The sequence below is a fragment of the Loxodonta africana genome, chromosome 8, assembly GCF_030014295.1.
Source record: "Loxodonta africana isolate mLoxAfr1 chromosome 8, mLoxAfr1.hap2, whole genome shotgun sequence".
In the NCBI taxonomy this organism is placed as follows: domain Eukaryota; kingdom Metazoa; phylum Chordata; class Mammalia; order Proboscidea; family Elephantidae; genus Loxodonta; species Loxodonta africana.
The window spans coordinates 97,581,542-97,605,544 of record NC_087349.1 but is presented as its reverse complement, the minus strand read 5'-3'; the positions used below and the strand labels follow the sequence as shown (position 1 = coordinate 97,605,544).

The following is a 24,003-nucleotide window of genomic DNA, read 5'->3' as shown; positions in this document are numbered from 1 at the left end:
TTATGGAATTTTTAATTTTTAATATATGTATATTAAAATATATCTGTACGTTTATATGCAATGTTTCCAACCCCCAAAGATAAAGATCAGATTTATAAAAATACTGATAATAAAAGGCAATAATAACGAAAACTGAAAATGACAAATCTTCTCAAAAAGAACAAACAGAAAACCATACTTTAGCTTTTCATTCCTCTTCAACCACCATACCCTCTCTCACTCCCCTTCAGCACCAAACTTCTAAGAACTGTCTATACTCAGGAGCTCTACTCTTCACCTCCTCAAACCATGAAAACTCACATTCTACTTTCACCATGTCATTAAAACTGGTCTTGCCAGGGTTACAACAAGATCTTTATTTCAAAACCTAGTGGACTCTCAAAAGGCCTTTTCTCCCCGTGCCTTTACTAACACTGTACTCAACTGAATTATCCTCGCACCTCTTGGGCTGCTCCCTCTGTGGGGATCACAGGTGAGATTTAGGGGTTGGAGAAGGGGTCTCTGGGAACTCTCCACTGTTATATTCAGAATTTTGTTTACATACATATGTGCAACCGCCTGGGGAGCAATTCTACAGATTTATCATGGATAATTTAGTACAAAATGGTTTAGGAACCACTGCCCTACGCTTTCCAGAGATTAGGAGGAAACCCTCATGGTATACTGGCAACCAAGTGAAGGTGTTTCAAACAGAAGAGACTGATCAACAATGACAAATGCTACTGATAGTCAAGTTCCAAAAAGCAAAAATCAAACCATTGCCGTCGAGTCAACTCCAACTCATGGTGACCCCATGTGTTACAGGGTAGAACTGCTCCATAGGGTTTTCTTTGCTGTAACCTTTACAGAAGCAAATCACCAGGCCTTTCTTCCACAATGCTGCTGAGTACATTCAAACCACCAAATTTTAGGTTAGTAGTAATAAGCAAACCGCTTGTACCACCCAGAGACCTATATAAAATACAACGAAACCAACCAGTTGCCACAGAGTGGATTCCCACTCATAGCGACACTACAGGAGTAGAAACAGACCATAGGATTTACAAGGAGCGGCTGGTGGATTCGAACTACCTACCTTTTGGTTAGCAGCCAAATGCTCAAAAAACCTGTTGCCATCAAGTTGATTCCTCAAGTTAAAACCCAATGCTGTCGAGTCGGTTTTGACTCATAGCAACCCTATAGGACAGAGTAGAACTGCCCCATAGAGTTTCCAAGGAGCACCTAGTGGATTTGAACTGCCGACCTTTTGGTTAGCAGCTGATCTTTGGGTTAGCAGCCGATCTTTTGGTTAGCAGCCGTAGCACTTAACCGCTATGACATCAGGGTTTCTTCCTCAAGTTAAAGGACAATAAATTGATCACTGATGATCACTGGTGAACTTAGTAAGAAAAGTGGTCAGTGGAGGGGGTAGTGGTGAATGCCTGAAAAAAGGGAGGAGAAAAAATTGGAAGCAGCAAGTATATACCACCCTTCAGAAAGAGTTTGAATGAAAGGGAGACAAAGAAAGGGAGGAGAATAAGGGCAAAAAGTCTTTGTTTATGTTTTAAGATAATAGAATAACAACCTGTTTTTATGCTGCTGGAAAGGATCAACAAATACATTTCTTCCTTCAAATACAAATTTATTGAGCTCCTACCTCCTACTATGAGCCAAAGAAGCCTTTGGCTGTTAACCAAAACATCAGCTGTTGTAACCCACCGGCCACTGCCTGGGAGAAAGATGGATACGTCTGCTTCCATAAAGATTATAGCCTTGATATGTGTATACCTGTTTGTGTGTGCTGCATATATATCCATATACATAATAAGGCATATAGGGGGCACAGTTACAGACACCTCCTAAACATAATCAAACACCACGCAGGACTGACTTACTGGGTTTGAAGCCTTAGAACCATAGTCTCGAGAACAACTAAGTCAATTGACATAACACAGTTCATAACGATATTATTCTACATCCCAATTTGGTGAGTAGTGTTTGGGATCTTAAAAGCTTGCGATACAACTATTGGTCTCTACTCTTCTAGAGCTAAAGAGAAGGAAACCAAAGACTCAATGAAGAAACTTACCTATAGGACTAAAAGCCCACACAAACCACGGCCTCATCTGTCCTGAGAACAGAAGAATTAAATGGTGACTGGCTACGACTAATGACCCTTCTCACCAGGGACACAATAGATGGTCCCAGATAAGATGTGAGAAAAATGTAGAACAAACCTCAAATTCCTAAAAAAGGCCAGGCTTATTGTACCAGTAGACACTAGAGGATCCCCCGAGACTACCACTCAGAGATACCCTTTAAACTTGGAAATGAAGCCACTCCCAGACATTACTTTTCAGCCAAATCATAGACTGGTTCATAAAATAAATGTTACCCACGAGTACTGTGCTCCTTTAAATAAACATCTACATGAAACCAAATGGTGAATATTTACCCCAAAGCAAAGATGAGAAACAGAACAGCCAGAATGGAAATAATAAGAATGCTGACACACTGTAAAAAATGCAATCAATGTCATTGAACGATATGCAAAGAAATTGTTAAATAGGAACCTAATCTGCTGTCTAAACTTTCTCCAAAAATACAACAGAATAAAAAAGAAAGAGAAAAGTGGGGGGAAAAAAAAGATGAAAGCCTTGAAACTCTATGCAGCAGTTCTACTCTGTCCTATAGGGTCATTATGCCTTGGAATTGACTCGATGGCAATGGTTTTGGTTTCAGGTACTATAAACCAAGCACTAAGAGATGGATAAGGCTCTCATAGATAGTGGGAGAGATGAAAGTTAAAACAATTACAGGAAGTTAAATATTCCGCTTGAAGTAAATATAGGTGGCATGGGTGAAAATAAAAAGGGGGATCCCTTGGGGAAAAGGGTCAAGTAAACATTTCCAGAGGGGATTAGAGTTGGACCTTGTTTTTAAAGAAGTAAGAACATGCATGGAGATATTCCAGGCAGGGAGAACAGCGAGGTAAAGGCAAACAGATCTGAAAATCTGGGTATATTAGTGAAACTGCAACTAGTCTGCATGGCAGGACTAAAGGACAGAGGAAGAGCAGGGGAAGGAGCTAGGTTATATATGATTCTATACGTCAAAACAAGCAGTTAAGGCATTTTTCTGATGAAGACTATGAGATACTCTTCAGCATTTTAAGTAAGTGAATATTTGAATATTTGCAATTTAAAAATATTTCTCTGGCAGCAGTGTGTGGCATGAATTGGAGGGTAACCAGGCTGGAAGCAGGGTGCCTGATACAAAGCTATGGTAGTGATTTAGGTAACAGAAGATGTCATGGATTGAGTTATATCCCACAAAAAATATGTGTATCAACTTGGTTAGGCCATGATTCCCAGTATTGTGTGGTTGTCCTCCATTTTGTGATTGTAATTTTATGTTGGGAGGATTAGGGCGGGATTGTAACACGCCCTTACACAGGTCACCTCCCTGATTCAAGGTAAACGGAGTTTCCCCAGGGTGTGGCCTGTACCACCTTTTATCTCTCAAGAGATAAAACGAAAGGGAAGCAAGCAGAGATTTGGGGACCTCATACCACCAAGAAAGCAACACCAGGAGCAGAGCACGTCCCTTGGACACAGGGTCCCTGCGCCTGAGAACCTCCTTGACCATGGGAAGATTGAGGACAAGGACTTTCCTCCAGAGCTGACAGAGAGAGAAAGCCTTCCCCTGGAGCCAACGCTTGTAACCTACTGGACTGTGAGAAAATTAATTTCTCTTTGCTCTCAAAGCCAACCACTTGTGGTAGTTCTGTTATGGTAGCACTAGATGACTAAGAGAGCAGAGGGCAGGTGGCTTGGTGAGATTCAGAAAATGTTTCACCAGATGTTGTGCATGTGTGCACACGTGTGTGTATGCGCTACCAGGGTAAAAAAGGTGGGAAGACAGTAAACAAGAGGAAGGAGCCAAGGAAGAGCTCCCAGATTGTTTCAGACGACTGGGTACAGAGTAAAGCCACAAACTGACTATAAGGGGGAGATACAGCAAAGCATAGAGAGCTCTACTAGCCAACAAGGCTAGAGCTCGGGAGAGATCAGCACAGCAGAATCGCACATCATTAGCATTTCCATGTTTGGCTGAAGCTAGAGATGAGGAGGGGAAAGAGAATGTCCCAGGGCAAGAGCGAAGAAAAACCGGGAGAGGTCAAGCCTCTGGGAAATGTCATTTGTTAAGGGGCAGGCAAAAGAACTGATAGAAACAAAATCAATCAAATAGATCTTTCTCAAAGAATATGAGTTAAATTTACTGTTGTACTTTCTACTGGTACCCACAGTGAATATATTTCTATGATTTTTAGCTTAAAAATACATCCTAATTTAGTACTTTGCACCCAATACATGTCTGCTAAATAAACAGAACACAGTTTACATTTATTAAGTACGGAGTTTGTTGAAGGCTGGTTAATGAAATTTGACAAGATATCCCACAAAGGTGAAGGGACATCTGGGGGGGGTATTTGGTGACTGACAGGATTACGAGTAGTACAAAAGTCTGGGGTTTGGGAGAGGTAAAAAATTATCAATGAGCAAAGTAGATTCTGAGAAACATTTTAGGACCAGCCTCTTCTAAGTAGGATGTTAAGGGGAATCTGAAGTCAATAATTTTTTAAAATGTGATCTTGAGGTCATCAATGAACATGGTGAAGAGATTCCACTGAAATGGAAAAAAAAAAATCACAAAAGGAAAGCAGAGTTTGTAAGAACATTTAAGTAGTTATGAATGGAAAGTGGCGTAGTCAATCAGAAGAGTAAAGTGTATAAGGAATTATATTACAATTCAGAACTACAAGTTAGAACCCAATACTCCTTTGGTACCAGAGTCACTTGTATTATTTCCTGTTTACGTTACCTTTTTGGTTTCTTCTTGTTTGCCTCTTGAGTTTTCTCCTTTTTCTGCACTCCATAAACTGCCCTTGTCAAATCGGCCACGAAGACATGCTAGTTCTTTTTCACGTTCCTAAACCCAACAAAAGCTGTATTTTACCCAAGAGCCAGTAGTGTTTAAGAATAATATCAAATCAGTACTAAAACCTCCTTTGTCTTCAGTTTTAAGACAAAAAATTTCACAATACACAGGGAATAAAGGGCAACAATATTTCAAATTTGAAACAAGTGTGATAGAGAATCAAGATGTTATTTATCTCAGTCAGAAAAACTGGGATCAGAATTCACATTTCAATTTCTAGGTTCTCTGCTTAGACCACGTAATAGAGTTAAACACAGTAAGTTATACCTGCTTGAGCTGTTGTGCTACATTGGTAGTAGATGAAGATGGGTTTTGCTTGAATAATCTTTCTTGGATAGCCTTTGTATTTGGAGTGACAATGGGGGTTCTATGGGGCGTACTATGAGCTGGACTCTCTTTGCTGTGTTCTTGACAACGCTCCGCAAAGCGTTCCAGGAAAGGCTTAATTCCTGCTCCTCCTACAGAAAACACACACGTTTTTGGACACTATTCACAGTAAGTAACAATTATGATTTCTAATGAAAAAGTTCTAAAATCCGTTACTGCTCCAAGATCCTTTGATTTTAGGAGTTAAGCTAGTTATTCTACCAGGAATATTCATTCAGAAAATAAACAGTATGAAAATAGTTAAAAGTCTTATCACACTATTCTATGTCCTAAAATTTATGTATAGAATTTAGTTCTTGTATAAGAAAAGAGGGAAAAAAGAGAGAGTGAGAAGCCAGTGGGAGGGCAGTGGGGATTAGCTAACTCTCAAACTGAACAATCAGAGCCTAAATGGCTGGGAATTGACTGTATGTGTACCAATAAACCCATATTAACCACCAAGTGTCCTAGCCACGATAACTTCTAGCAACTTATATTTCTACAGACCAATTTATTTTATCTTGCTTTTACAGTCTGCTATATGAAAATCTATTTTTTTTCCTTTTTCCCCCTCAAAAGCAAAATCAGAGATTATTCACTTTATCAAAGAGATATCTTGATTTAGAAAATCTGAAACCAGTACTCATATGAAATAGTATGATGTATATTTAAAGTATGGCAAATTGACGTCACCTCCATCATGAGGATGCTAGCGGTCATATTATGTACATCAGAAGTTGGCAGACTTTCTCAGTAAAGGGTCAGATAGTAAATATTTTGGACTTTGAGGGCCATATGGTTTCTGCTGCAACTACTCAACTCTGTATTGTAGTATGAAAGCAGACACAGACAATTTGCAAATAAATGGGTGTGTCTGTGTCCCAATAAAATTTTATTTTAAAAAATGTGCTCTAAAATGAGATTTCTAGTTTATATGATTTGTCTGCATCAAAAAGGATAGAACAAAGTACCCAGTGTGGCCACCCTAGGTTAAATACTTTGACCAGTAAATGGGCTGGTCTATACTAATGAATATTCATCCAGTCAATTAAGGCTGAAGTTGAAGAAGTCACATTCAGAATGTTTGAGCATTTGCCCTGGCAAACCAACACTATACCATTCACAACTGCATGTTAAATGCTGAGAATAGCACCCTAAAAACTGTCAGCAGTAACTTCAGATTTTTAAAAAATGCATAACCTGGTGTTGTAGATTTGTCTTTAGATTGAGATTGTAGACAAATTTCTCTATTTAGTTCTTCTTTGGACCGCACTGTTTGGGATACAGATGACTTCACAATTGGTTTCGATACATCTGTTTTCAGAGGACTAGCAGGATTTTTTTGAAGTAGCTCTGGATTTTGTACTTCACATCTTTTACCATCATTGATGGATGTAGTGGAAGATTTCAGTGGGGAAGAAGGAGCTTTCTGAAACATGGTAATACTTAGGGTAAACAACAAAGTTCACAATATCTACATGTATCCTATAACAAAGCAACCCAGATCCTATTTGCTTTTGTAGACTTATGTAGATTTATGGAAAAAATTTCTTGCCATATAATAGGTCAAACCAATTTGGAAGGTATGAAAAAAAATCAACATAGAAAATACTATTATAATTTAGTCTATATAATATATTCTAGGGTAATTTAGCATGGGGGTAGGGTTGCTCCCTATTTTACAAGACAAATGTTTCCACATTATTATACTAGTACTTTTATTAAATTCTTAACTGTATTAGACCAAATGACCTATTTTCTGTATTTTAATTAAGTCAACATCAATTTTACAAAATAGTAGCATGTACTTGATGGCTAATTATAATAAATTAGCTTGGCTGCTAATGGAAAGGTTGGCAGTTAGAAACCATCCAGCAGCTCTGCAGGAGAAAGACCTGGCAATCTGCTTCTGTAAAGATTACAGGCAAGAAAACCCTATGGGACAGTTCTACTCTGTCATATGGGGCCGCTATAAGTTGGGAACAACTCAACAGCACAGAACAGCAGCACTATGCTAAGTACTTTATGCACATGATCTCATTCAAACTTCCCAAAAACCCTTTTCCCCATTTTACAGATAGAAAAATAAGGCTTCATAAGTTCAAGTAACTTACCCAAAGCTACACTTGTAATTATTATGTCACAGCTGGACTGAATACAGGTCTAATTCCAAAGCCCAAGACAAGCCTCAGAAACACAGCATTCTTTTGTTGTAGTTGTCATTATTGCTGTTTAAGACTGTTTTTAAAAACTGTTGATGTAATATATTCAAAAGGAATGCAATGAAAAGTGTCCTGCCCACCCTTGTTTATTATGTCTTTTCAAAGATATGCAGTATCTTATATTTAGACCCACACATAAAGAATTTTAATGGAGAAATTTTCAGTGTTCTCCTGATGACCAAGACTATCATTCCATTATTATATACCTTGGATTTGCATTAAATTGGCGTAGTTTTAATTGTCAACTGCTACTACATCTTGGGATGGGGTTTCAAACTTATCATTTTTACTTTCTATGGAGCCATAAAAATACATGTTGTTGTTCGGTGCCATCAAGTCGGTTCCAGCTCATAGAGACCCTATGCACAACAGAACAAAACACTGGCCAGTCCTGCACCATCCATACAATCATTACTATGCTTAAGCCCATTGTTGCAGCAACTGTGTCAATCCATCGTGTCAAGGGTCTTTCTCTCTTTCGATGACCCCCTACTTTACTAAGCATGATGTCCTTCTCCAGGGGCTGGAGAAAATACATACTTTAAACATATTATAAAATACATACCTATTCACATCACCACTCCTAACAAAAAATAAAGTCTCCAAAGATCAAAAATTCATCTACTTACCACAGAGCTGGAAATGGAGGCATTACTCGAAGACACATCCACAGTCCTCGAGGATGGGGCTTTATTCAAAGAGGCATCGCCATCCCTTTGGGAACAGCATGTAGCTTCCTGCTTAACACTGCTGCTATTGATCTTACCAGATGCTCCACTCGCAGTGGAAAATTTGGATAAACAAGTGGTACCAGGCTGTTCTTGTACACTGTTTTGCTTTGCAGATGAGTGATTTACATCATCTTCCCAAGAGCAAATAGTTGCAGCAAGGTTGGCCAGACGGCCCCTTCTCCCAAGTGGAGTTGCTGAGGCATCTGAAACTGGTGGTTTGGGAGGGGAGGCAGCCTTTTCCTCTGATGGCATTGGTGAGAACAGCGAGCTTTCTGGTTTATCATCTGAAAATATTTCCAGAAAACAATTAAAAACCACATTCAAGGGTTATATATAGTCATGTATTCTACCAGTGTCACCCCATATACACTTCTAAAAGGAGGTTAATAGGTTTAAGAACCAATAAAAAGTTCCTTGTTACATCTATGTTTTGATATTTTTGATGGATAATGGATGCTATACCACGTTTCCATTATATAGGTAGTTCTGGACTTATTTGAGTTTTGACAAACCACACAACCACCTGTTTTTTTTTAACGTCATATCATTAGTAACATGTACTACATAAACAGTGTTGCAGCAGGTAATTTGCTGATGTTATCATTCTCAGGTGTTCACTCACAGATGTTCAGTGTTACAATTAGCTGTTCAAAACACTTCAGTATAGCAGGCTATGGCCTGGTCTACAATGAAGTCAGTGTCAGTGCTGGGAGTCCTAAAGGATGGAAAATTGGGCAATGTTCAATTCTAATAACATAAGACAACTGAACTGCGCGTGTGCCTGACAGCCGCTACAACTCCAACTTCATTGTTACGACACTAATGGTGACTTCACTGTAGAAAAGCATGATCTTATTCAGCGTTTTGTACCATCAAAGTATCGGCTATTAATCTGAAGCTGAGTTGTTCAAGTTTCTCACACTGTAATAGCACATTGCTTATACCCCCAATAATATGTCTAGCAAAAGAACTCATGCCGCTGTAAGTTCTAACCCAAAAAAGGTGAGGAAGGCTCTAGACGTGGCTATAAAGATGAAGATCATTAAGGCCTATGATAATGGAAAGAAAGTCGGTAAAATAGCAGGAGAGGAAGGTTTGTCTCATTTCACCTTTTAGACAGTCATTAAGGATAACAGAATTATGGAAGCAGTCAAAGGAAAGATTGGCATAAAATTGACAATTTTAACAAAGAAGAGGCAAAGGCCAATCCAAGAGATGGAGAAGCTGTTGATTTGCATAAAAGGCCAAATCCAGAAGAGGATTCTCATGAGTTTACTGACAATTTAGATGAAAGCATGCAGCCTTTTTGAAAACCTGAAGGAACAGCAAGAAGACTACCTCGAGTATTTTAATGCCCCCAAGGGTTGGCTTCATCGCTTCAAATACAGATTTGGCTTGCACAAAGTGTGCATAACTAACTGGAGAAGCAGGAAAGCCAATGTTGAAGCTACAAGATGAAAAATAGCTACCACAGCATATTTTCAACATGGATGGAATAGGCTTGTTTTGGAAAAGGATGTCAGAACGGACCTACATTCACAGAGAGGTGAAGTCAATAACTGGTTTCAAGGCATTTAAAAGATAGAATCATCCCTGTGCTTGGAGAAAATGCTGTTGGATTTAAATAAAACCTTTTCTTGTTTATCGTTCTGAAAATCCTGAAGAACTCAAAAACAAAGACAAAAATAAGCTGTTGGTCTACTACAGAAGTAATTCCAAGGCCTGAGTGATGATTGTGTTATTCAAGGACTGGTTTTCAAATTGTTTTATCCCAGAAGTACATACTGACTGCCTTGAAAGGAGCCCTGGTGGTGCAGTGGTTAAAAGCTTGGCTGCTAACCAAAAAACGTCAGCAGTTTGAATCCACCAGCCACTCCTTGGAAACCCTATGGGAAAGCTCTATTCTGTCCTATAGGATGACTATGAGTTGAAATCAGCTTAACAGCAATGGATTTACTGCCTTAAAAAGTGTTCCTATCAAGATTCTGCTGCTATCTGATAATGCCCCAGGACATCCTCCTCAGGTAGATGGCCTAAATCAAGATGAGAAACTGCACAAAGCAAGCCCTCATAAATTTAAAAAGACTGGAATCATACAATACACAAACGTAGGGAAATTAAACAACACACTGTTAAACTACCAATCGGTCAAAGAAGAAATCAAAAGAGAAAGCACAAGCTTCTTAGAGTCAAATGAAAATGAAAGCACAACATACGAAAACTTATGGAATACAGTGAAGGAAACACTCAGGGGAAAACTTATATCAGTAAATGCCAACGTGAAAAAAGATCTCAAATTAACAGCCTAACTCAACAATTCCAGGAACTAGAAACAGGACAGCAAACTAAACCTAAACCTACCAGAAGAAAGGAAGTAACAAGATCACAGCAGAAATGAATAAATTCAAAAACAGACAAATGATAGAATCAATAAACCCAGAAATCGGTTCCTGGAAATATCAATAAAATTGACAAACCCTTAGCTAGACAGACAAAGAAAAAAGGAGAAAAGATGCAAATAACTAAAATAAGAAATGAAAAAGGAGGCATTACAATTGACCTGATATAAATAAAGAGAATTATGACAGAATATTATGAACAATTGTATGGCAACAAACTGAATAACCTAAATGAAATGGACAAATTCTGATAAGGGCATAAGCTACCCAAAGTGACTCAAGAGGAAATAGAAAATCCCAACAGACCCATAACAAGTGAAGAGATTGAATCGGTGAATAAAAACCTCCCAACGTAAAAAGTTCAGATGGCTTCACTGCGGAATTCTACCAAACATTTAGAGAAGAATTGACACCAGTACTGTTTAAACTCTTCCAAAAGACAGAAAAAGAAGGAATACTCCCTAATTCATTCTATGAACCAAACATAACCCTGATACCAAAACCAGAAAAATACCACAAGAAAACTACAAGCCAATGTCTCTTATGAATATAAAACAAAACCAAACCCATTGGTGTCGAGTCAACTCAGACTCATGACAATCCTATAGGACAGAGTAGAACTGCCCCACAGGGTTTCCAAGGAGCGGCTGGTAGATTCAAACTGCCAACCTTTTGGTTAGCAGTCGGTTTCTTAACCACTGTGCCGACAGGGCTCCCTTATGAATACAGATGCAAAAATCCTCGACAAAATACTAGCAAACAGGATCCAACAGCATATTAAAAGAGTCATACATCATGATCAAGTGAGATTTATTCCAGGAATGCAGGGATAGTTCAACATTAGAAAATCTATCAACATAATATACCACACCAATAGAATAAAGGAAAAGAACCACATGATCATCTCAACAGATGCAGAAAAAGCATTTGATAAAATTCAACACCCTTTCTTGACGGAAACCCTAAAGGAAGATTGGAATAGAAAGGAAATTCCTCAATATGATTCAGGACATATGTGAAAAGCCAACAGCCAACGTTATACTTAATGGAGAAAAACTGACAGCTTTCCCTTTGAAATCGGGAATAAGACAAGGGTGCCCACTCTCACCACTCCTATTCAATATTGTATTAGAAGTCTAAGCCAGAACAATACGACAAGAAAAAGAAATATAAGGTCCAGATAAGAAAAGAAGTAAAATGATCTCTATTCACGGATGGTATGATCCTGTATATAGAAAATTCCAAAGAGACCACAAGAAAACTTACAGAGGTAATACAGAAATTTAGCAAAGTTGCAGGATACAAGGTCAACAAACAAAACTCAGTTGGGTTTTTATATACCAGCAGTGAGAAATCTGAAAGAGCAATTAGGGAAACAATTCCATTTACAATAGCATCTAAGAGAATAAAATACCTAGGAATAAATCTAACCAGGGACATGAAGGGCTTATACAATGAAAACTATAAAACACTGCCAAAAGAGATTAAAGAAAATTTAAATAAATGGAAAGGTATTCCATGTTTATCAACTATGTTTATAGAAAACTTAATATTGTTAAGATGTCAATACTGCACAAAGTGATGTACAGATTCAATGCAATCCCAATCAAAATCCCAACAGACTTCTTTACAGAAATAGAAAAACCAATCCTCAACTTTATATGGAATGGCAAGAGGCGCCAGATAGCTAAAGCAATGTTAAAAGAGCAGAGAAAAGTAGGCGGACTCACACTTCCTGATTTTAAAACACACTACAGTAATCAAAACAGCCTGGTACTAGTAAAACAATATATATAGACCAATGGAATAGAACTGAAAGTACAGAAACAAACCCACGCATCTATGATCAACTGATCTTTGACAAGGGTACTAAGTCCATTCGATGGAGAAAGAAGAGTCTCTTCAATAAAATGGTGCTGAGAAAATTGGATCGCCATATGCAGAAAAATGAAACAGGATCCATGCCTCACACCATACACAAAAACAAATTCAAAATGGATTAAGGACCTAAATGTGCAAACTAAAACAATAAAATCCTTAGAAGAAAAAGCAAGGGCAACACTGTCAGGCCTAGCTTTCAACAATGGGTAATCTAACATAATAACGAAAGCACAAACAGCAAAAGACAAAATAAATAAATGGGACCTCATAAAAATTTTTTAAAACTTCTATTCATCAAAAGATTTTACAAAAAAAGTGAAAAGACAAGCTACCGACTGGGAGAATATCTTCAGAAACCATATATTCACAAGAATCTAATGAACAAAATAAAAAAAAACTTCAACAACAACAAGAAGATAAATAGCCCGATCATAAAATGGGCAAAGAACTTGTATACACATTTCACCAGAGGACATTCAAATGACCACAAAACAAATGAAAAGATGCTTAGCATCATTAGCCATCAGAGAGATGCAAATCAAAACCACAATAAGATACCATTTCACTCCCACTAGAATGGCAAAGTTTTAAAAAAACAGAAAACAGCAAATGTTGGTGAGGATGTGGGGAAATTGGAACCTTTATCCACTGCTGGTAGGAATGCAAAATGGTAGAGCTGTTGTGGAAAACAGTGTAGCAGTTCCTCAAAAAACTAAAAATAGTACTATCATATGACCTAACAATTCTACTCCTAGGTATATACCCAAAAGACTTAAAAGCAAACACTTGTACACCTATGTTCATTACAGCACTGATCACAATAGCCAAAAGATGGAAACAATTAAATGCCCATTGACAGATGAATAAATAAACAAAATGTGGTGTGTATATACAGTGGAATACTACTCAGCCAGTAGGAGAAATGAAGTCTTGTGGATGGAGCTGGAAGACATTATGCTGAGTGAAATAAGTCAATCACAAAAGGACAAATATTTTATGACCTCACATATATAAAAAGAAAAAGCAAATGTACAGAGAACAAAGTTTATTAGTGGTTACCAGGGGAGGGAGGGGGAAAGGGGGGATTAATAGTGATGGAAATATCACACTGATTATGAATTACGGTTGCACAACAGTTTATTATAACTGTTGTCAAAAAGTTATATACCTGTAAAAAGCTGAATTGGCAAAAGTTATGTGATAGGTATATTTACACAAAAAAAATAAGAGTAGCTGCTGAGATTGCTTCTGTACAACCAAAAATCTCATGGGATTCGGTCTCTTGGTTTGGAGGTTTAGGTCACGGTTTCATGGGACATTCTAGCTAATTAGCCTAATAATGTGTTTAGTGCTTCTGTTCTACCTCCTAGTTTGATGCATAGTGCCTGGGGTCTTAAAAGCTTGCAAGCGGCCATCCAAGGCACAACAAGTGGTTGCTATTTAGCTGAAACAACAAAAGGAGCATTAGGAATAGGCGGATAGGGAATGTGCGGCTAGTTGCCTCTATGAACAACTGCCTCCTTTGCCATGAGACCAGAAGACCTGGATGGTGCCCGGTTACCACTACTGAACATTTTCATCAAAGATTCTATAGATGAATCCTGATCAAAAGGCTGGGCGGGTTGGCGGATGCTGAGCAGAATTTCAGATTCTCATGGACTCCAGACTTCCTGGAGACATGATGGTTGGATGAGCCTCTGAAACTAATGACCTGAGAAAATCTTTAAACCCTAAGCCAAAAATATCCCCTGGAAGTCTTCTTAAAACCAAATAATAGTTTACCTTAACTAGAAAAAAAAAAGTCTACCTTGAGCATCATGTCTTTTAAGAACAATCTCTATGGGATCAAATTGACAACAGCAACTCAAAAGATTAGATAGGAACCTTAGGGGGCAGTGAATAAACGGGGGAAAAACAACTCAGAAAAGGAGGGTGAGAATGGTTACACAACTGGAGGGATGTAATCAATGTCACTAAACGATACATGTATATTCTCAACAACAACAAAATTATATTAAAAAAATGTGAAAGTGGTGTATCTATTTCCCAATAAGGCAGCTAAAATTCACCCTACGGATCAAGGTACAATCGCCACCTTCAAGACATACTATCTACGGGCTACGTGCCCTCAGGCAACAGCTGCAACAGATGGAGGTACAGTAACATTATGCGATTTTTGGAAGAATTATAATATTCTTCAGTGTATCCTGGGAGGAAGTTATGGAAAAATGCATGCAGGGGATTTGGAAAAAACTGCCGTATTATGTGAACACGCTCCAAACATTAGATCGGGATAATACGATGAAAGTGATCAGTGGAAAAATCATCTGCATGGCAAGAACACTGAATTTAGAACTTGATATTGCCAATGTGAAACAGCTCATAGATCATAAAGAAGGTGAACTGACAGATCAGGACTTAATGGATTTTGAAGAGGAAAGAAATGCTGAAGAATAAATAATGAGGACAAGGAAGAAGAGAAGTTGTCTAAAAATTTTACAGTAGAAGGATTAGCTGGAGTTTTTTCCAAACTAAATCAGGGGCTTCAGTTGCTTGAAAACATAGACCCAAACGTTGATTGCTTTGCTAAAGTCCATCTGCAGATTCGGGAAGCAGTGAGATTTACCATGAAATATATGAAGAAAAAAAGACAAGGACCATACAGACAACTCTCACTAATTTTCTGACTAGAAATGCCATCCCAATTCCCAGGGATAATCCAGATGATCCAGAACCTTCCACAAGGGGAATTATTACTGCAACTGACAAAATGCCAACATTGCCCAACTCTTCTTCTTTGTCACAGAAATTGTTCTGATTTGTATATTTTTTGTGTATGCACGCATATATGTATTAAAGTATAACTGCAAGTTTATATGTAATATTTCCAATCCCCAAAAACACATAACGATCAGGTTTGTAAAGATACTGATAATAAAAGTCAGTAATAATAAAAACTAAAAAAAAAAAAGGTATTTGTCTTATATCAGAACCAACTTACGACAGAGTCATCGGAACGGAACCCCATCATAAGGCAGGACTACCTGTATTCTTAGAATTAATTCATGGTGTTATAATATTGCACAATCTAAGATTATGTATTCCACATGAAATTTTTTTTCTAAAGGATTGGACCAATACTGTACAATAGAACTTTCGGCATTCTGCAATGCTGGGGCTATTGTATATCTGTGTTATCCAATACAGTACCTACGAGCCACATGTAGCTAGCGGCTAGGGTGACTGATGGACTTAATTTTATTTCATTTTAATTAATTTAATTTTAAGTAGCCACATTATTGGCTACTATATTAGACAGCACAGAGATAGACTAAACCAAATGTTTTTCGGCACAGTTACTTCATTCGGAGATAAATCCCCATGTTGTGATACTTATAACGAATGTAGGCCTGTGTATTTAGGGAGTTCAAAATTCATGGCACTTCCTATCGCACAAATTCAGTCAGTGGAAGAGGTACCCCTCCTTCTTTCCAAGACTTATGCCTTTGTCTGAATTTTCAATTCTATTCCCTCTAAAACCTTGTCAGGGATCTTGCTCTAAATACCCCTCTCTCTAAGATTTTTTTCTTTTGCACATAAATATGCTCAAGTCCCTTTCAACTTAAAAATAAAAACTTCCTCTCATCAACATGCACTCCTTTTAGCTATTGCCCTCTTTCCTTGCACAATATTCGTTCGTTGCTCAGCCCACTTCAATTGACCTTACGCTACACCCTGTCCTCAAGCTGGTTTTGCTGTTGTCACTAGATGCCAACACACACTTTTCACGCTTATATTTTTTGGCCTCTCTAAAACATCTCACTCTCTTGGCGTTTGTTACATCATTTGTCCTTCTTCTTCTGTCTTCATGGACAATGCTTCGTGGTCTCCTTCTAACTACTGACTGAATAACCTCCATTTGACTATTGCACCAAACCAAAAACGAAACCCATTGCTATCAAGTCGATTTCTACTCCAGCAACTCTACACGACAGAATATAACTGCCCCATGGATTTCCAAAGCTGTCATCTTTACAGAAACAAACTGCCACATCTTTCTCCTGTGGAGCAGCTGGTGGGTTCGAACCGCAGACCTTTCAGTTAGCAGCCAAGTACCTTTATTCACTGCACCACCAGGGCTCCTTCTGACTTTCACACCCAAACCAAAACCCAAACCCATTACCATCGAGTCAATTCTGACTGATAATGACCCTACAGGACAGAGTAGAACTACCCCATAGGGTTTCCAAGACTGTAATCTTTATGGATGCAGACTGCCACATCTTTGGTTGGTGGTTTTGAACTGACCTTTCGCTTAGCAGCCAAGTACTTAACCACTACACCACGAGGGCTCCCTGACTATCGCACAGGCACCCCTAATAACATATTTGAAGTTGAAATTGACCCAAACATGTTCCTTCTCATCTTACTGAATGGCATTACCAACTACCCAGTCATTCAGGCCAGAAGTCTGGCCTTTTCCTCCCTTTGCCTCATCTTCCACGGTCTAACCATCAAGTCCTATCAATTTTTTTTCCTGAATGTCTTAAATCCAGCTTCTCCTATTCACTTTCACAGGCCTTCATCATTGTGTACCTAGATGATAACATTAGCCTTCTAACTGGTCATTCTGCTTCTAATCTCTGCCCTCACCAATCACTCAATTCTGATGCCAGAGTGATCTTTCTAAAACGCTTGCCTGCTTAGGCTCTCCCAGTACATTCCCATCTTCTGGTTAAATACCAATGATCTGGACCCTGCTGCTTTCTTCAAATCTATCTCTTGCTTTTCTACCACATGCACTGTATACCAGAATATCAACTCTTTGTACACACACTGTGTTCTTGTTACCTCTGTGCTTTCTACACATGCTGTTACTTCTGCCTACGTCTCCACTGTCGGAAGCCAGCTGCCTTTCAAGGTCCAGCTTAAGTGCCTCTACCTAGAAAAGCTTCCCTGCCCATACCCATCCCTATAATACCCTTTTGTATGTCATATCACTGTCCTTAGAACAAGCAGTCTCTTTTAAGCAGATGACAGTTTCGTTGTCATGTTCCAGGACTGGTCTTAATAAACCCCTACCTCTTCTAACTACTCTCTGTCAGAAAAAATTATTCAGATAAATTATATTTTAGTATAAGTCCTTAAACATTTCATTGGTGTATAGCCACAGTCTTGTTCAGCATTACAAATGCTTTATTCACAAGTTTCATTGCTTAGAATAAGGCAGGCTATGATGCCTTGCTGAGATTTATTTTCAAGGTTGAGGTAGGCATTAGTTAACATTTGCATACAAAATGTTCAAAACAACTGCTGTAATGAACTCTTGATGCTCTAGAATGTTTAGGGCCTTAGTTGTTCTTTTGACCATGTCTTAAACTACAACCCTGCTTTTTGTTGTTATTGTCGTTTAAGGAAAATCTTCACTCCTCTGTCCATAGATATTTCCTCTAAAACAGAAATAGGGCATCCTTCTATTTATTTCCTGGTTGACCTCCTCAGGCTTTACAAAGAAACACAATAGCCCCACCCACGACGAAAATGAATAGGTATTGTTTTAGTTACCTAGTACTGCTATAGAGTCGCGAATCAACTCGACAGTAAAAGCTTTGGGTTTTTTTGATTTGCCATAACTGAAATGCCACAAGTGAATGGCTTTAACAAATTTATCTTCTCACAGCTTAAGAGGCTAGAAGTCTGATTTCAGGGTGTGACTCTTAGAGAGGGCTTTCTCTGTGAGCTCTGGAGAAGGTCCCTGTCTCCTCAGCTTCAGCTTCCTGGTTCCTTGGAGATCTCCAAGTGTCTTGGCATCTATCTTACCCCTTGTTTCCTCTGTTTGCTTGTTTAATCTCTTTTATATTTCAAAGGAGATTAATTTAAGACAAAGACACACCCTATACTAATCCTGCCTCATTAACATAACAAAGACAATCCATTCCCAAATGGGATTATAACCACCCGCATAAACCAAAAATTAGGGCTCTTGCTGTGGAGCTGATTCTGACTTATAGTGACCCTGTAGGACATAGTAGAACTACCCCACAGGGTTTCCAAGGAGCAGCTGGTGGATTCGAACTGCCAAGCTTTTGGTTAGCAGCCTGAGCTCTTGACCACTGCACCACCCAGGCTCAAACCACAAGCACAGAAGTTAGGATTTACAACATATATTTAAAAAAAAAAAAAAAAAAATTTTTTTTTTTTATATTTTGAGGGGACATAATTCAGTCCATAACAGGTATTCACTGACAACATGGAATATCTGCATCCTGTTGCATGCCAAAAAGGCATCAGGTAGGTCACAGAGGTTAAGAGTATGAGCCCTAGAGTCAAACTACTAGGGTTTGAATTTTAGCTGGTTGACCGTAGATGGGTTTCTTAGCCTCTCTGAACCTGTCTTCTCTTCTATAAAGATAATGGTGATATATAACTCATAAGACTGTTGTAAGAATTAAATGCTATATAATTTTAGAACCAAAAAACACAGAGAATGCCTAGCACATTACACAATTACATGTTTGCTCTTGAGATTATCATCATCATTGCCAAAAAAGCATAACCATAAACTCTCTGCTGTCCAATACTTATCAAAATTTCCATTAAAAGAACTGGTATTTATGGAAGGCTGCCTGAAGATTTTTTCAGATCAGTGGTTCTCAATTCTGGCTTTGCATCAGAATTACCTAGAGAGCTTAAAAAAATAAAGTAAAAGCACACCCTAGGGCTCTACTGCAACCCTGAATTTCCAGAGTCCAATGGTCTGGTGAGTCTGAGGTGCAGCAATTGGGCTGAGAGCCACAGCTTCACGAGCACTGTGTCATCACCAAGCCTTCTGCCTGTACCGTGCTGTCTCACTTTACAGCTCCTTGTACTGAGCTGAGCCTGGAGCCAGGCCACCTGCCTACCTTGGGAAACGTTATATGTTTTCTAGCTCTAACAAAGTCATCTTTGAGGATGCAGGGAAGAGTTCTCTTAGGTCTTAGTGCCAAAAAAGTTTCTGCTATTATAAACATTAATCATGTAACTGAAAATGTTTTGCCTCTTTGTAAAGGCTGCTAAGAAGTTCAGAACCATCTCTAGCAAGTGAGGAAGACCTTAAAGCCTATATTTAATAAACTAACTTTACCCTTAGCTTGTTTTCTTCCCATATTTTCTCTTCACCCTGATTTCCTTATTTTCTTGTTTTGTAATATAGGTGTTTTTACAACTCATCCTCAAGGTTTTTCTGGAACAAGGCAGGAGATAAGGAAAATTTATCATAGCACAAATACACCTGTTGCATAATTGTTGATTTACTCCTCAGGCTGCCCATCAGATTACAGGCTTATAAAAGACAAGGATCAGGCCATTTCATCTGTTTCCCAGCACCTTAGCAAAATGACACACTTTGCAGGTACTCAGTAGCTGTTTTTTGAAGTCTCCTCTCTCCTAACTGAACAGTATTGCATACTTTAGGGACAAGTTTATTAGCAAACCCATGAAATGGGATTTCTTGAATATACAGCTAAGGGTCAGCAATGCTAATAATGCTAACAGTACAGTTTGTTCTCTACTGTTTTTCATTGCAAATACAAGGTAATTCAGTTACAGGGATCAGGAAACTCAATGTCATTTACTTCAATGGAAACACAACCAACTTTTAAATATACTAACGGTACAGAAACCTTTTGTAAGCAGAGGAGAGTCAAAAAAAAAATGGTATAGAAACCTTTTGTAAGCAGAGGAGAGTCAGGACGTAGATAAAACAAAACCATTTACCTCTCATGTGTTAACTGATAAATAAAATTCTCGATATACCAGGTAGAATCTTAATACACAGATTTACGGCCCCTCCTACCCATGTAATTTATACCTGTCATATCCGTATTCTCCCAACAGCGTCGCTGCTCTGCAAGTTTCTGCATACGCGTTTTAACTGAGGAGGCTGCAGTTCCTTCCAGTCTCGAGGTCAGCCCTCTCCTTGCGACCAGTGGAGGTGATGGCACCGCCACAGAGTCACTGACAGCAGCTGGTGCCTGTGGCTGAGCCTGAGGAGACACAGGACTTGGAGAACAAGATTTTGCAGACACTGACTCAACTGGTTGCTTATTTTCCAAGTTAGAAACTGCTTCTGCAGCGTTGTCAGAACAGCGTTTTTTTGATGGTGACGGTTTTGTACAAGATTTCTCTAGATTAAAAAGAGCCAAAAAAAAGACACTCAGAATTCCGTAATTTTTCACAGCATCCATGAAAAACTTGGAAGCGGATATTTAACAAATTAGTTCAACATTGCCAACATGTTTCTTTACTCTTTTCTATGATTTTAGTTACAATAACCACATAAAATCCTACTTTCTTTCAGTTAACTTAGAAATCTGGTATTCGAGAAATCTGGTAATCCAATATCAGAAATGTGATAAGAAATACGTATAACGCTTTATGTGTACATGTACATATATGTATACATAACCTCCCTAAAATATCAGGAAACAAAAATACTAGAATAAGCAAACACTCTAAGAGATTTAAAGATCATACAGACCAACCACCTCATTTTAAGATAAGAAAAACCAGGACCAGAGAAATTAATTATATTACCTGCCTAAAGTTACAAGCTGAGCTAAGTATAGAAATTAGGTTTTGAGTCATTCAGGGCCAATAACTAATGAGCAAAGGTAGAAGGACACCTGGCCTGAGGTTTAGGAAAGAGACAGGAACCAGGAAAAGTGACCGAATTATCTAGTCATCAATACGAATGTTTGACAACGTTTCTCATTTCAATCTTCTATGAATAACACTTGAAAAATTCTTAAAATAAAAAAGAGCTATCTAAACATAAGGCATATTATTTCTACCCAGGAATAGTTACAAAATATCATCTGGAAAATAATATTTTTTTTTAAAGAATGTAAATTTCATATGAGGTCAGTTTCATTGGCCGTCCAATCAAAAGTTCTTGTTCAGTGACCAGAGTAATATTAGTAGAAAGTCATGATTGCCTTCATCAACATCAACTTAATTAAATACACATCATGTGACTTTCTAATCTTCCGTAACTCATTTATGGCTCTAATCTTTTGAAACTGTTCATATTTTCACATGAAGCACTACCTGGAAATATAGAATTCTTCAAGTTTACAGTTAAATACTTCCATTTAAGCATCAAAACGCAGTCCCAACCAATAATTTTCAAGTACATAGTACTCAACTCTTAACTGCCTAAGCCTGTGTCATAGTGAAAATGGGAGAAGATCCTGGACTGGATGAAGGGCTCTGCTTTCCTGAGTGAATACCATATGTATAATGTATTTCACTCTCTCCTTCAAAATGTACAAATATATGAAAACATTCTCTTTCAATGGTTAGCTCCCAAAATAATTGTAAGCCAACCCCATGCCCTTTTCTCTGCTTTTCTGTAACATTGGTTTGAACTCCATAACACATTCTCTTTCTATACGTAAGTATTTTAATGTTGTACTAAGAAAATGTATTATCTCCAGACTATTCCATGCTCCAGGAAAACATTAAAGCAGTTGGGTGATGCTGACTGAGATGCCAGGATTTAGGAAAGCATAAGATTCTGGGTAAGCTTGGGTTTGTTTGTGCATGTGTGTGCTTTTAATTCTACCAGTTCTGTAGATTAACAACCTAAACTTTGCCCCCAGACCTAAAGAGTTGGTCCAGCAGACAGAGGATGAAAAGGTTCATTAAACTGCAAGCATTTGCAGGCAGGTCTGCCTATTGTTGCTCTGCCCAACCCAGAAACGCCATCTGAACTCGGTGGGCAGCTGTTCCTGCACACCGCTGTCAGTATAAGAGCTACCCTGCTCCTTTACTCTTCTTCCCCTGGGGGTTTGAAAGATATAATTTGAAAATAACGTTTCCTCAGTCAATTTGAAATATTTGCCAAGAAAACTCTGTTCTGGACAGATAGGCATTAGGCCTAAGATACCCCAAAATTCATTGCCAACAAGTCGATTCCATCTCACAGCGACCCTATACAACAGGGTAGAACTGCCCCATAGGGTTTCCGAGACTGTAATCTTTATGGAAGCAGACTGCCACATCTTTCTCCTGAGTGGCTAGTGGGTTTGAACAGCTGACCTTTCGGTTAGCAGGACAGCACTTTAACCGCTGTACCACCAGGGCTCCTTTTTAATATAAAAACCCTGAAATAAAACAGAAGGCTGACCTTTCCCCCAGAGGCTGTTATATTTGCCTCCTAGAGACTTTGGTTCTTCTATAAAACTCATTGATGTTGAGTCAATTTCGACTCATAGCGACCCTATATGTATAACAAAATGTGTGGGGTTTAAATCAAAAGATAAATGACTTTTTTAAAAAAAGCAAATTTTACTCCTCTCCCCACAAGGTCTTTTACCTTCACCACCAGATGGGGGCGGCTGGTTGCTTGCTTCGGAAAGCGGCTCTCTACTTCGCTTAGCATGAATCATTGACCTCGCTGCGGGTGTGGGCCTCTCAGCCATTTTTTTCTGAAGATTCTCTCGCCTGGCACGGGTTCGTTCAAGCAGTTTCTACATACAGCAGAGCGTTAAAACACAAGTTTAGTCACGGGTTCACAAAATTTCAAGTATCTTCTAAAATCACCGATCCCCATGTAGAATAAAGAGTTGAATACATTTCAAAAGTGAAATTCCAAGAAATTAAGCCAAGATACACCCAATAAGGAAACCCTGGTGGCATAGTGGGTAAGTGCTATGGCTGCTAACCAAAAGGTCGGCAGTTCGAACCCACCAGGCGCTCCTTGGAAACCCTACGGGGCAGTTCTAGTCTGTCCTATAGGGTCGCTATGAGTTGGAGATGACTTGACGGCAATGGGCAATGGGGTACACCCAATAAGCATGCTAATGTTAAAATTATTACAGATACAATAGGAACATCCAAGGTGGAATAAAATGCATATAGTTGTAGAAAATTGTAAATGGCCACAAGTTCTTGCTGCTTCTCCCATCAAGAAGCGGAATCTATTTGTCTACCCTTGAATCTGGGCTGGGCTTGAATGTGCTTTGACCAGTAAAATGTGACAGAAATGAAACTGGGTGATTTCCAATCCTAGACCTCAAGAGGTCTTGCAGTTTCTGCTCTTCCTCTCTTGGAATACTGCCGCCACGAGAAGAAGCCCAAGTTAGCCTCATGGCCAGCCTGGCAGCAGCAACAGCCACCAGATACTTGAGTTAATTAAGGCCGTCAGATACCATTCAGTCCCAGATAGTCTGCCAGATTATTGCATACTCCTGCATGACCCCAAGGGACACAAACAGAAGAACAGTCCAGCTGAGCCCAACACAAATAGCAGACCCACTAAATCATGAGCAAATAAAGTAGTTGCTGTGTTAAGCCACTGTGATAAGCAGAATAATGCACACCTCTCAAAGATGCTCACATTCTAATCCCCAGAACCTGTTTATATGTTATCTTTATGGCAAA

The 24,003-nt window shown here is 38.7% G+C and overlaps 1 protein-coding gene across 2 annotated transcripts in view; it reads right to left on the bottom strand.

Annotated features, from left to right (window-relative positions):
- The window catches only part of ANLN (anillin, actin binding protein), a 71,004-nt gene that overhangs the window by 35,508 nt on the left and 11,493 nt on the right, over positions 1–24,003 (bottom strand). For both annotated transcript variants that reach the window (XM_064290141.1, XM_064290142.1), the window contains exons 2-7: positions 22,937–23,090; positions 20,429–20,743; positions 8,198–8,583; positions 6,547–6,775; positions 5,248–5,438; positions 4,864–4,971 (exon numbers count right to left, since the gene is read on the bottom strand). In XM_064290141.1, the coding sequence (XP_064146211.1) occupies positions 4,864–4,971; positions 5,248–5,438; positions 6,547–6,775; positions 8,198–8,583; positions 20,429–20,743; positions 22,937–23,090 (1,383 nt within the window). The remainder of the gene's footprint in view (positions 1–4,863; positions 4,972–5,247; positions 5,439–6,546; positions 6,776–8,197; positions 8,584–20,428; positions 20,744–22,936; positions 23,091–24,003) is intronic.